The sequence below is a fragment of the Molothrus ater genome, chromosome 1, assembly GCF_012460135.2.
Source record: "Molothrus ater isolate BHLD 08-10-18 breed brown headed cowbird chromosome 1, BPBGC_Mater_1.1, whole genome shotgun sequence".
Classification (NCBI taxonomy): Eukaryota; Metazoa; Chordata; class Aves; order Passeriformes; family Icteridae; genus Molothrus; species Molothrus ater.
In genome coordinates, this window is record NC_050478.2 from 142,258,474 (window position 1) to 142,273,082 (window position 14,609).

The following is a 14,609-nucleotide window of genomic DNA, read 5'->3' on the forward strand; positions in this document are numbered from 1 at the left end:
CCTAATCTAATAGAGATTTATTCTGTGTGTCCCATGAGACATACTGTCAAAGTTACCAGACCTGTCCCAAGCACTTGGGAAGTGGGGAGATGGTTACACAATTCTCATTGCCTCTGGCTGCTCTAGTTATAGAGATAAAGGGTCAGAGAACTGGAGCAACAGTGATAATTTTGTGAGCATCTAAGGAAAAGCAGCTGCTCAGGTGAGTGTAAGCACTGGCTGAGGGCAAGGCAGGTAGATGCTTGAAAACCACGTAACAAAAATTCCCTAAAATAAAATAAGAGGAATGGGAGGATCAATGCCTGAGCACCAGGAATTCTGGATTTTTCAGTCTTCATCTCACAGATGCACTAAGCTGCTTATCTGTTTCAAAAAAGAGAAAAAATATATGAAGAGCAATATTCACCTTGTCATAGCTCTGGCAAATCTGTGCTGGATAAGACCCTTCCCTCTGCTAGGATGTGCCCATTCTGTGATACACATCCCACAGGCTCTTTTTTCTGCTGCAGTCCCAGATCCTTGCCTAGCAGCTGGGACTCCAGAAGTGAGGAGACAGCCGGCAGTCCTGCTTGCTTTGACTGGCCTTTTCCAAGGCAGGATCTACTTTTTGTAACAATTTTGCAATGTCCTTTGACTGAGAGCTCCTCAGACTTTAGTAGTGTTGGGAAGGTGCCTGTTGCACACTGTTATCCTTTGCCAAGCATGAAGCCTACTGAACTCTACTTCCAAAGGTCATCCCTGCCCACCTCACAGGTACCAAGTCCCTTTGGAACATCTGAGTGTTGGTTCCTGTTCTATTCTGCTGGCTCACAGCAGTTTATTTTTCTGGCACTTGGATAGCAGTACTTATCCACAGAGTCAATGTTTTATCCCAGCATTAGGTCTGTAATTGTGCACTGATGTGTGCTCCACAATGATTTTCACTGCTGTTCACTGGAGATGTGTAACATTGCCCTGGTTCATTTTGAAGAGCTGTAAAGCCATTCAGGCTCAAATTCACCACAGGCAAAACTGGGAATTACCATGACAGGATTCATCACACATGCTAAGCCTGAAAAGTCTCTTTTTGGGAAGGGGGAGATGGAATGATGAAGGTTTACACAGGGAATAGAAGGAAGACCCCAAAAGATAGCTTTTGACTTCAGGAGGAGACTAGTGCAGGAGATAAGCCTGCATGCTTAAAAGCCAGTGGTGTGATGGCAACAAACACAAGGCTGCTGTGTCAAGTGTGGTAGCTCCATTTTCTGCAAAAATCTTATAATACTGAAATGTTGCAACAGTTTTTCACAAATCTCTTCCTGGAATTCCTCCTGTTCTCAGCACTGGTTCCTAACCACACCAGGGCTGCATGCAAGCACTGGCAGAGATGGGTAAGGAGGACAAGTTTCAGCCCTTTGAGAAAGAGCAAAAGAACATGCCATGCAGGTCATCAGACAATATCCTGGCATCCCTTCTTTTTATTTTTTATTTTTTTTATTTTGGGGGTTGGCCAAAATTAGAAAAAACAGAAAAGCCAAAGTGGGAATCACTTCTCTGCTCTGCATCTTGAAAGGAATTTGGTGGGGATGGAGGGGAGTCTGGATGTGGACCTTTTCCTATATTCTGTACCCAAAACATAATACTAATTTGAGTAATAAATGCAACTATATGTTAAGCCATGGCATTAAGGTTTTGAGTACTGAAAGAATGCCAGGCATTTTAAAGAAGCAACAAAGGTTTCCTTCTGTCAAGAACTTCACCCATTTTTCAAAGACCTGGGAGATTTAAGCTTTGGTTCGTCTCAGTCACATGTAGACAGTCAACTATAGTTCAGTATATACAGTCAGCTAGAAGAGGGCACCCACCAGTGCTTCTGGGATGAATGCCCCAGGGGTTATCTTTTCCTGGCCTTTGGAGACTGCACACCCAGTTTTAGGGCTCCAGTTAGCAGAGACAGACATACAGAGCATGAAATTGCTGGAATCCCTGTGAGGAAAGGCTGCCCAGGCACCAGGAGAATGTGGCAGGACTGTGAGGTACAATGCTGTGTGTACCTCTGCTCTCCTCACATGCCAGGTGGTTTTTGGGGGAGCCAGGATCACAAGAGGTGTTTTTTTCCCTTCCTCAGGACCAGTGGGTGCCATCCCCCGTTTGGCTGCAGTAGCTTGAACCAAGCACTGTGCTCAGGTGCCACTGTGTCCCCATGGTGTGGAGCTAGAGGTTTTAGATGGATGGGAGGCTGGGCAGATGAAGGATGCAGCTTCCAACAATGTATGCAGCAGATCCTTGGTATGGCCCTTCTCCTCAGCAGGGACAGTGATCTGACATGAGCTGAGAGGGGGGATCTTTGGGAGGGTGGGAACACTGACACCTTCATTCCTGCTCACATTGCATCTCAGTTCTGAGAGAGCTACAGGGGACACCAGTACACACTACTAATGCCCATGAGAACCTTTATGCAGGTCCATTGCTCTTTTGTTTTTGTCTGCACCCTTCCCCTGTCCCCAAAGGTACTGATACCCTTCCCCCCCACCCTGCACCTTGTGCTGTCTCAGATGTAGGAAGCAGCCCACACATGTGGCATCCTACCAGCTAAATTCACCCAGCAGCAGCAGCATTCCAATCATTAAACTTCCAGGAAGGGAAAAGTAAAACAAAAGGTCTGATAGATACTTGCATGTGTTTTACCTATGAGAGGAACCAAATAAAATAGTGTGCTTTGAGAGTTGTGGTGAATCACTCAGAAACAATCTGCAGGCATTAACGGAATTTTATTTCTGGGAAAAAAAAAAAAAAGAAAGAAATGCAGGCCCTGGGATATCCCTTTATGGCATATGTGTTTTATGTTTAAATGCATTAATGGGACTGCTATGCTATGAGTCATCCTGCACAAGAGTTTCATGTGTTTCTTAAAATACACTAGAAGTAGCTGAAGGCATGCATGGGTTTGCTGTGCAGTTATCTATCAGGAATCTGAGCAAATACCTGCACACGTGGCATCACAGGCTTCAGAGCTGGGTGACCCATCCTCACTCAGCCCTCTCTGCCTCTTGTACAGACCCGGGTTGGGGAAACCAAAACAGAGGAGGAGTTGATCCTACTGAATAACAAAATGCAGGGTCCCTGTGTTAATATTAGGGAAGCTTCAGCGCTAAATTACAGAAAATTTGCATATATATAAAAAGAAAACTGTAGAGTTTTCTTCTGAAGCATTCTTGTAAAAACTACAGCTGTCTGCTTTTTTATCCCAGGGATGATCTGTTGTCTGGTTTTGTCTCTTTTTTTTTTTTCCTTTTCCATTTACTACCAGTCCCGGCTGTAAGTCTATTTACAACTCCTTTAAAGCCATGCTATTGAGCTGTGTGGAGCTCCTCTCAGTCTGCTCCTCGCAGGTCATGCAGCTGCTGGCTGCCGCCTGGCTCTCCGAGCTATTCCTTTTTCGGACAGCAGATATAGTTTTAACATGGGAAACACCCAGTGCCAAGTATTTCTGATGGTGCACGTTACGTCTACGCGTATGAGTAAACGCTTATGCTCACTCAACAGCGCTGTGATGCAAACCTTGGGGTGAGGGATTTAGTTATTTAGGATTAGTGAAAAGTAAGGACTGGGGCTGGGTATCTGCAATTGTATGAACAAGAAGATCCTGGAAAAGGAAGGTGGCCTCGCTTTCTCGACACAATTATTTAAGGTCGAAGGGGGGGGGGTCCCCGCCGCCCCGCCCGGCCCCTTCAAGCCCCGCAGCGACTCCGCCGCCCCGCCCGGCTGCACGGCGGGCCCGGGGCGCGGAGAGCAGCGGGCGGAGCGGAGCAGGCGTGTCCCAGCCTCCCTCCTCCCATTTCCCCGTGCGTCAGGGCCGGGAGGAGGAGGAGAATCACCTTTTTTTTTTTTTTAATTTTTTTTTAAAGCCTCTAACTACTTTAGCGCGGACTCGGCAGCAGATGGTGGACACGGCCCGAGGTTTCGGCGGGGAGAGCGAAGGGATGCGCCCAGCGCGCAGCGCCCGCCTGTAGCTCCGCGCCCGCTCCGCTCCCCCCATGAGCCGCCCCGCGTCCCTGCTGCCGGCCGCCCGCTGCCGCAGCGCCCCGGCCAAGCGCCTCCAGCCCCTGCACGACGGCCCCGCCGAGGAAGCGCCGGCCGCCAAGTGCCCTCGGCTCGCCGAATGCGGCCCCCCGGACTGCCTGAGCGCTCCCGGCTCGCCGTGTGCTCCCGCTTCTCCCGCCGGCGGCGGCGGCGCGGCGGGTCCCAGCCTGATCGCCTCGTACCTGCTGCTGCCGCTGGCCGAGCGGGAGCAGGTGTCCCGGGCGCTGAGCGTCAGCTCGGGCCGGGAGCTGCGCTGCAAGGTGAGCGGGAGCCGCGCGGGTGGGGAGCGGGTCCTGCCGGTGCGGGGACAGCCCTGCCGAACATCCTCCCGGTGCTCCACGGCTGGGAACGCCCGGCCAGCCCCCGGCGGCGTTTGTACGCCCTGCGAGTGAGCCGGGACTCCGGCTTACCTCGAAGCGCCTTCCCCCCAGAGGCCGTGGGAATAGTGGTTTATTTTAGTTTCCCCCCCAGCCTTTCAATATACAACGAACAGGAAGGGTCTCGGTAGCCGCTCCTGCCGGTCTTGCCGAGCCCTGGCTCCCCTCCCGCTCTCTCGTCATTGTTTGGGGAGAGTTGCTACGCGAGCTGCAGCTTTCAACGCCCTTGAGAATGAATTTGGGTTTAATTTCCTCAATACAGGTGTTCCCCCTCAAACACTACCAGGACAAGATCCGACCTTACATTCAGCTGCCGTCACACAGAAACATCACCGGGGTTGTCGAAGTCATTCTCGGGGACACCAAGGCCTATGTGTTCTTTGAAAAGGACTTTGGGGACATGCACTCCTACGTGAGGAGCTGCAAGAGGCTGAGGGAAGAGGAGGCTGCCCGGCTGTTCAAGCAGATTGTCTCCGCTGTAGCTCACTGCCACCAGTCAGCCATCGTACTTGGTGACCTCAAGCTCAGGAAATTTGTCTTCTCTAATGAAGAGAGGTAAGTCAGCAGCCAGCCCTGGGGTGAGTGGGGAGGGAGGAACGCCACATCCAGAGACACAAAAAGCGTGCCAGGGAGTGGAAACAGCCCCGTCAGCCGGGCATCACCTGCGAGCAATCCGAGTAGGTCCTCATCACGTGTGTGTAGTAGGTCACGGATCTAACCGGGGCGCACTCCCTCTTAGATCTTGACTGATGAAAGGGAGGAAGCTCGCCGGGAGCTTCCTCTCATTCAGCAGAAGTTCAGTGAAACCCGCTGGCAGACAAAGGGATGATAGCTCAGATGCTCGTTAGCGCCAGAAGATGTCATGTGTGCCACTCATTCAGTGTCAAATGAATAAAAAGCAGAGAGGGAGAGGGGAGATGCTGAGGTGTTGTACCGGCGGGAGGAAGCAGCCCAGCTGGGGGAGCAGGAAATGTGAGGAGCTGGAGCTCTGGTCCCTCCTCGGGAGAGTTGCCTTGTGACCCACGGTGGAGCCCCAGCACTTGGGTAGGGTCTCCTTGCTGAACCACTCTGCTGATGAAAGTGATGCTGCTGAATGAACCCTTCGAGGCTTTTATCCCCCCTCTACCGCTGTGCTTCCCATGCCCCCCATGCCCGTGGATCGTGGGCATGCACAGGAGGGAAGGTGGGATGTGGTTAAATAATGCCTTGGGAATCCTGCATCAAAGAAAATCACTTTCCTAAAACTTAGCCTAAAGCCTAGGTTCAGAGAAGAGATCATAGAATCTAGTTGTTAAATTTAGATTAGGGAAATAATTCAGTATTCCCCTGGAGTGTTTGCTGCTCTTGCAGTGCTTCACCACACATGGCAGAGTCAGAAATACAGCAAAACTGACTCTTGACTAGCTGCTTATCCCAAGGAATGTTAAAAAACTAAGTAAAACCTGTAATGGAGTTGTGCTTAATATCATAAAAATGTAAGGTGATACTACTGATGCAAAAGAAAAAGGGATTTTGTTTGTTTTGTTAAACTGGGCTAATGATTCTTCAGGATATCTTTTACGAATTTGATAAGAAAATTAACCAGCACTGCCCCTCTGAAACAGCCATATGTTGACACGTAAAGAAAGCTATTCCTTTGAAGGAAACTATTGCAGCTTTTCCCTCCCATAAGAAGATGAAACATTTGTTGAAATGTTACGTTGCGCACAGTCTCGCTCATTTGGAAATAACGTGTTGCACAGGCGATGTCATGTGCATCACATTTGGCAAGAAGAGGGTTAAGCAATGGCAGGCGACGCGGGCTCTGCACAGGTGCAGTTTCAGGGCTCCCGCAGCCAATCCCGGGCCCACGGTTCTCGTTGAGTCATATTTTCCGTTTGCAGAACCAATGGGTATTTGCCGAGGTCAGGCTGAGGACAGGCTGAAGCCAACATATCTACACCCCTGCAGGCTGCCAGGCAGTGCAGAGCCCTTCCAGGGCTGCCTGGTGGCTTCCCTGCCGACGGGAGCTCCCCTTACCCTCCAAAATAGGAGGTTGGGGTGGACCCATCTCCACCTGGAGATGGTGGGTGTGGTGATATGCTCCAAAAGGCAAAAAGAATAAATTATGAACTAAAATGGAAAAAAAAAAAAAAAAAGCTGAGGGCTGAGGGAAGGCAATGATCCTCACCAGTGCAGAGGGGAGCTGGGCTTTGTGGTTTGTGGAATCGCACAGCTGGATGCTGTTTGCTCAAAGCCTGAACGGCACACAGTGGCTGTAAAGTGCCATGTCACCAATTAACCCCCTGCAGTGGCACTGCAACCTGCGTGGGTAGCAGAGACTTGGTGTTCCTCAAGAGTCCTCTGTGTTGTTAAAATCTCCAGGTAATAAAAAAACAGGAGTGTCACTAAATGCCGGCCCGATGCACACAGCAGCACTTCCATTACACATTCCTGGGCGTCTGGGCAACTTCTCTGCTGCAAGTTGAGGTGTTTCCTTTCTCAGTGCCAATGCCAGAGAGAATGGGGCCATGGCAGGGGCTTGCTGTGCTTGCTCACGACTACTGTTGCTGTTTCTCACATGTGGCTTCCTCTCCTGCCCTCCTAGGACTCAACTGCGTCTGGAGAGTCTGGAAGACACACACATCATCAAAGGTGAAGACGATGCACTGTCAGACAAGCACGGCTGCCCGGCGTACGTCAGCCCTGAGATCCTAAACACAACGGGGACTTACTCTGGAAAATCGGCCGATGTGTGGAGTTTGGGAGTGATGCTTTATACCCTGCTGGTGGGACGCTATCCTTTCCATGACTCGGACCCTAGCACTCTGTTTTCCAAAATCCGGCGCGGACAGTTCTGTATTCCTGACCACGTCTCCCCCAAAGCCCGCTGCCTCATCCGCAGCCTCCTGCGGCGGGAGCCTTCCGAAAGACTCACTGCTCCAGAGATCTTGCTTCACCCTTGGTTTGAGGCAGTCTTGGAGCCTGGATATACAGACCAGGAGACAGGAGCTTCAGATCAGATTGTCCCAGAATATCATGGAGACAGTGATGATATTAGTTCCTTCTTCTGCTAACCCCGAAATCTCAAAAACCTCGTCAGTTCTTACCTCCGGCATCTTTGTAGGGTTTCATTTTCCCACTTCTGCAAACTCAACAGCATCTTAAAGTGCCAGTATGGTCAGAAAAGTGACCTTGTCTAAATGAATGCCACCCTGGAGGTCTCCACTCCCTAAGTGTACTCAGAGTTCCATCCTCTTGCTCTGCTGGTTGGTCCCACCAGCCCTGGAGGACTTGTGCAGCCTTGTGAGAACTCTCTGGCTCTTCTGCCTCCCGCATCCTCCTCCGGTGTAACTGGTCACATCTTGGCTGCAGAGTCTTATGTCTGGCGAGGTGTGGGATGGAAAGGCAGCTCCTTCTGCTTTCCTGCAGCAGCTGCAGAGGTGTGGAGCCCTGGCCACAATGTGTAGGGGCAGAGGGGCACGTGGCGCACCTCTGCCTGAACAAATCTGACAGAAATGGTTAAAAGGGGAATCGCCTCGGCGTGCCCCAGCAGCCAGCCCACGAAGCAGCTCTCTGACTGTAAGCACACGATAGTGAGGGAAGGAGGTCTTCACCCACCATGGCCAGCTCTCTGCTCGCTGCTGCTCCTCCAGCTGATCCTGCTTTCAGAGGCGTGAAGCTCCTACATCCACCCGTAAGACAAATCACTGCTGTGGCTCTTTCTGAAGCAGAAACCAGTGGATCTCCCAGCTGGATCCCTTCTGATTCCATTCGCTGTCCAGGAAAGCGTTTTAAATAGACTTAAGCCTCGTGTTACCACGGTGTAGCCTATATAACTTTATGCCCCCAGCGAGCTTGTCAAGTAGCAGGTCTCGTTAGCTCCGAGTGCCAAAACGTATCCGTTTACCAAACCGTAACACTATCGGCTGGGGCACCTTCCCCTGGAAAGGATAAGGGGTGTCTTGTACAGTACCTGTAAACATGGCCATGTTTTTCAACCGGCTTAACTCTTAAAAATACCACATCACCTCCTCTTTCCCTCTCCACCCCCACAAAAAGTTAGTCTTAAGAGTAAAATCTCCGTACACCCTAAGCTGATTATTCAGGTATGCTGTTTGCCTCCAGCCTCCCCCGCCTTTTTTTTTCCTTTTTTTTTTTTAATTTTTAAAATTTTGGTTTTTTTGTTTTTATTTTGCATGATTATTCATAGTCTTTCCAATATGTGTGAATAATGAATATATCTGAATCATGAGCTTCCTGGGTTGGGGGTAAGTAAAGCTTAGTCCTGCCTAAGATTTCTGCTTAGTTTCACATGTGTCCAGTGGTTTATGCAGAGATGTCCATTCACCTTAGGCAAGAGTGTGGCTTCTAAAATGGCCATGAGGTGGGTGATGCATGTTCCCAACACCACCCAGTTCGAGTTAAGTCATTTTAAGGGTTAACCCTGGCAAGCTGCAGTCCCACCACGCGTTGCAAGAATACCATGTATACCTCATGGACTGTGTACTTTGTACATACCTTACTGTTTGGGGTTTTGTTTTCTTGTTTTGTTGTACTTTGTCTTAATAAGAGGTGTCGAAGAGCAGTTTAATGTGAATTATTGTTGGCAATACTAACTTGACAGAATCATGAGCATTAAGAGCAGAGCGCTCCAGCTCTCCGTTGCACTAAACCTCTCATGATTGCTTGACATTTGTATCTGTGATACAGTTTAACCCTTCTATGAAAAACAGTACATTTGTATATATTGGTAGAAAATTCTGCCAGAAAAGCTAAAAACACTATGTCCAATTTGTACATATGTATATGTCTGTGGAAACCTGGATGATAAAAGTCTGACTTGTAGAAAGTTTTAATAAACTTGGTTTCATAATGTTTGTCCCCAATTTTTATGGTGTCTCAAGAGGAATGCAGCTCAGTGTGTCTAGTTTAATCTGAAAATATGGGGTTTGGCCTCAGAGACTATCAGCTGCTCTATGGTCTGGATATGCATTCCATCATGCCTTAGCCTGAACTCCCTCAACTCAGCCTGGGATTGAATCCCCAGGGAGAGTGGGGACAGGGGATGGATCCTGCCTCTTGTGAGGTGGAAAAGGCTTGGGATGTCCCCGGGATTATGTGAAATGGGATGTCCTACTCCTCTGATAAACAAGGGAGAGAGGAGTTTTAGAACTCTGCCTCTGAATTTTAGAAACCCTCTTGCCTTTCAGCCCATGCATTTGTTTCCTTCTGTGCCCTGTGAGCAGAAGATGCTGTGGCACAGCAGGGCTGTCATCCTGCACCTGTGTGTCTGGCAATGTGATGCTTCAGCCAGTGGAAAATCCGATCTCAGATGTCTAAAAGTGAGCAGCCAGAAGGAGAGGCAGTAACCAAGAGCATTGGTGTTACAGGGAGCTAGAGCTCGTGGGCAGAGGCTTGACCCTGCTGCTGCACGGTGCTCTCATTAAAACGAAGGGAAGGATTATTAGAGCTGCTTTTCTTTGTGGTGAGATGAGAGAAGTATAAATAGCTGCAGTATCAAGGTTAGAGAATGTGCTTTCGTGAAAGAGATCAAGCCACCCTTGCAATCCACCCGGAGCGGTGAGATCATCGCTCACAAGTGGAAAGGAGGAGGAAGAGAGTCTTGATTTTTATTTATACTTTGCCTCATGTTTAACTTTGTCCTTTTGCTTGAAATCTCTTTAGTGGAGCAACTGCTTCTAGGCAGCTCCTTGAGCAGGAGCAACTTTAAAAACAGCTTTTACTTTTAGAAGGAGAGTGGAAAGTGAAAAGGAGGGAATAGAGACCTGGTCAGTGATAAAGGAAAGTGTGCAGACTCTCATGAGTTACCTTGACTCCCACTCTGTGAAGCCAGTGATCTGTGCAGTAAGCATATTTTCTTAGCACTTGCTGAGTGAATGTCAGACACCAAAATATCTCAAGTTACTTTACTGATGTCATTCTTGCAAGACTTGTGAAAATATGCACACTGCATAGCCTGGCTGATTAAATTACCCCCTGCCCTACCATGCTTTCAGGCTTAGACAGGAGCCCTGATGCATCCTTTCAAAACAGCTGTAGGAGGTTCGTATTTAAGTGAAACCTTGAAAACTTTCAAAACATTTTTTTCTCCCCCTTGCAGTTAAGTCACCCTCAGTAGGTGAACGTGTAGGTCATCCCGTGACTTTGTTTCACATGAGCTGTGCTGCAGAGCAATTAAAATAAACGCCAAATTGTAGTAACATCTGCAAACAGCCTCTGTATTGCTTTAGGGATTATAATGCAACATCCGTTTGTACAGCAGAATAAATTGCTATTGCTTCGTTACCCCATCGTTTGTATTATTGTATACAAAGTTTCAGAACGTGTTGAAAGAACCAGCATATTAAGTGATTAAACTTTTGATGGTGGGTGTGAGAACTTTGATTTATGCAATGCACACATTTCTTTTTGAGAGAGTCATAGTTTGTCTATTTTTAAATGGTCCTTTTGGCTGAGGACCACATGAATCTCTTAGGTATTTTGCAGACCTGGTCACCATTTTCACCTTGAAATTGCCTTCTCTGAAAAGTGCTGTGAGACTTCAGTCCTCTGTTGTTGCTAAAAACGCAGGAAAAATTGAGGTTTTTCACAACATCCTGGTCTCCGTCCTAAGCCAGCATCGAACCACCTCCCAGTCAGGATGGACCTTACATCCTAAGTATGTATTTTTATCAACTCTCAGTACTTCAGCTGCATTTTAGGCACCAGTTCAATAATTTTCTTTTGAAGTAGCACAGCAGAATTTGTAAACCAGCTTCCTCTGAAAGTGCCAGATAAAACAGCCAGCTCAGCAAGCTCAGGTTTAAGGTCAACATCTCTGCCAAGGAGGTGATACTGCTGAGGTTATTTGCAGTCAAAAAGGACTGGTAGAGTTTCAGCTCTACCTATGCTAAACGGTGCCCTGATTTTAGTAGAACATCTTCAAGTTAGGCAAAGGCAGTTCTGCATCAATGTAGTATTTATGAAAGCAGAGGGGTGAAAGAACAGGGTTATTTTATAGATGTACAAGAGGAAAATTCGTTGCCCTTGGCTGGATCACAGTGCCAGTGCAATACTCTCCTCTAGCTCTCCTTTAATGCACTGAGGGCAGGCCTGACAGAGAACTTGAGAAACACTTATTATTCCAGCAGTGCTGAGTGCACTCTGTCAAGCAATTCTCAACAGATTATCTCTTTATAGAAAACCAATTTTTTTTCCCTACTTTTTTCATGCTGCTGCATTCTGTCAGGGAAAAAAGCCTAACATTCAGCCTTATGGCAGTGCACAGATTTAGCAGCACAAATACTTCTTACAAAGATGTTTTTCTAGTGAGCATTGAGAAGAATAACTTGACATATAACCATGGTCTGAATTAATCCCTTGCAAAAAATGGCTTTGTTAAATGCAATGTCACAGAAGTATTGTTGATAAAAGTACCGTGAAATTTGCAACAGTTCTTGCCATGATTCCTCCATAACTTGCAAAATCCTTTTCTCTAAGTGAAACCCAGTGTTCAGATTTCAGACAGGATCAACTTTTGTTGCAGCAAAATGAGAAATCCTTCAGGATATGAGTTCACAGCAGCATCTTTTTCTTCTTTTTGTGAAGCCAGCTATTTAGAAAATGCCTTAAAGAAAACTCATTAGTTTTCATTGCCCTGCACGTATTTATTTACAGTATTTAACCAGCTAAACAAGCTAATGTGCAGCACTTCATTTCCTAATTTGGCTTTGAAACTGGAGCAGCCAAGTATCAATTACATTCTGTCAAATGCAAACATTAACATAACTGTATGAAGCAATCATGTTTCTAACAACAGCAAGCACTGCCCAGAGGACCAAAATAAATAAAATTCATAGAGCAAGAGGTAAGGCTTTTCTTTAAGTCAGGATTAGGGCTGGTGAGCGCTTCCCTCTGCGGGGCACTTGTCTGGCAGGGCTGTGCAGGAGCTCCAGCTGAGGTGCAGGTGATTAATAAAGGCACTTGCTCACCAAGGGCACAGTCTCATCACGGCGGGTGTGGATTTCTGCCTGCAACTCCCACTGTTATTAATGGTTAATTAATGTGTAATTTGCACAAAGAGATGAAACTGGGGCCTCGGCAGTGTGTTGTGAGCACACACACACACAGGCTTATCATTCGAAGAAATATCAGGGTGACACCAAGGGTGGATGACAGAAAATAAGTGTGGCGTGAATCAGCTGCCCTGTGTTTATGATACGGCGCTGTTGTGGGAAAACATTCACCTCCATCAACTGCCTGTCTCCTGCCAACAACAAAAGTTGAGTTTGATAAATTATTAGTGGAGATGTTCTCAGTGGCTTTGCTTAGATTTTACTCCTCTTGCGCAAATTGCAGATTAGGAAAGGATTAAGTAACAACAGTGTGGCTAAAGTATTACACATCAGGCTGGCAATTAGCCAAAGAATGTAGCATGCAAAAGCTGACATTGCCTAAGAAATCAAATATAGCTCTGGTCACCACAGAAAATGACTCTTCCCCACCACCCAAGATAGTTGCTCAGTTTCTTTCCTGTCTCAGAGCCTTGCACCAGCAAATTGTTCATTACAGAAATTTGTTTTCCTTTCTGTGATTTAAAAAAAAAAATTCCTTAACTTCCTGGTAGTGAAAAAGCCATAAACATTTAGATTAATTGAAGAAACCATAAATGTAATTGAGTATAAAGCCATTGTTGGGCCCTGTGATAACATCCCTGTCAAGTCTCAACTTGTCAGATTCATAGCCTCACTGAGGCTCTAATACCATGAGTTTCCTTTGCTGCACTAACAACTGGAGAAAAAATACCCACATAATTTGGGGCAAGACTTGCACATGCAGTGAGAATGACTTTGCAGATGAGCAGTGGGATACATGGTGTGAGTGTTCCCCCAGTGACTGATGGCAGCAGAGTTAGGCTCACAAAGTTCACCCAGCAGCCTCTGTTGCTAAGCAGGGGGGCAACAACCCTCAAACATCAGGTGAAAGTGCAAAACCCACCTGGTGCATTTATGAAGTTGCTGGCTGACAAGTGTGGGGGGCAGCCCTGCTCCTCCCCACCCTCCTGCCTGTGACCAAGCTGCCTGGATGTGGGGGAAGGCAGGATGCTGTCAGGTCCATCTGGCCCCAGGAGAAGCACGTGCCCTTGCCTGATGCCTACAAATATGCATGGGAGTGTGGCTGGTGCCCAGCAGGCACCTCCTGAGGTGTTTCCCTGCAGCGCAGGGGACACAGTACCTAAAGGGGACCTACAGGAAAGATGGAGAGGGACTTATCAGGGACTGTAATGATAGGACAAGCAGTAACAGTTTTAAACTGAAAGAGGTTGGGAAGAAATTCTTTACTGTGGGTGTAGTGAGACACTGGAACAGACTGTCTCCTGTCCAGAGAACCTGAGGGTGCCCCAACCTTGGAAGTGTTCAAGGCCAAACTGGATTAGGCTTTGAGCCACATGGTCTAGTGGAAATTGTGCCTGCCCACAGTGGGGGTTTTGGAACTAGATGGTCTTTAAGGTCCCTTCCAACCCAAAGCATTGCATGATTCCATTAAACTGTGGCCCACTGGTACCCACCTTGGTATTTAAGCATCCTCCAAGGACCTTCCTATCACTGGAAGCCTTGCTCGGCCCTTGCTTTGACTCTATTTGTACCTTGAGGTCTCAAAATCCTGCAGCAATGAATTCCACAGCAGATCTTGGCACTGCTTCAATAAATTACCTTGCTTGGAAGGGGAGTATGTTTCAAACAACAGCAATATCACAGGAATGACTAAAGAGGAGCAGCTGACCCAGTTTTGGAGGATCTTTTTGCTGCCCTCACTCCCCATGGGGACTGGAGGTGACACTGGGCTCTGTGCAGGTCGGGAGCCTTCTGAGGCAGCCACAGCCCCCAGAGTGGTGAGGACTTGAGCCCAGTGGGCAGAAAGGCTTCATCAGTGAACTCATGGGAATTTTTGTCATGGGTCTTGTGATCCTTGATATGTAAGAGCACTGTCTGCTGAAGGCAATGATCTCCAGGAGATTTTGGATTTTCATGTGAGCAAGAGCAAGCAAATGTCCGGTTTCTCTGTTCAAAGAGAGATGTGAAAGGATGTGTCCCATGAACCCTTTGGACTATTCCCTACTTGTTACTAGTGTCCCAGCCAGATGCTTCATGCTGCAAAGACATGCTTGACTGGCTGCCTCATTACAGC

General features: G+C 47.7%; 1 protein-coding gene across 1 annotated transcript; it reads left to right on the forward strand.

Annotated features, from left to right (window-relative positions):
- The first annotated feature begins 3,884 nt into the window (after window positions 1-3,884).
- On the forward strand, window positions 3,885-9,294 carry TRIB1 (tribbles pseudokinase 1). Its single transcript, XM_036378923.1, has 3 exons — window positions 3,885-4,322; window positions 4,702-4,994; window positions 7,027-9,294. The coding sequence occupies exons 1-3, from the start codon at window positions 4,017-4,019 to the stop codon at window positions 7,493-7,495; spliced, it is 1,068 nt and encodes a 355-aa protein (XP_036234816.1). The 5' UTR covers window positions 3,885-4,016; the 3' UTR covers window positions 7,496-9,294.
- The last annotated feature ends 5,315 nt before the right edge of the window (window positions 9,295-14,609 follow it).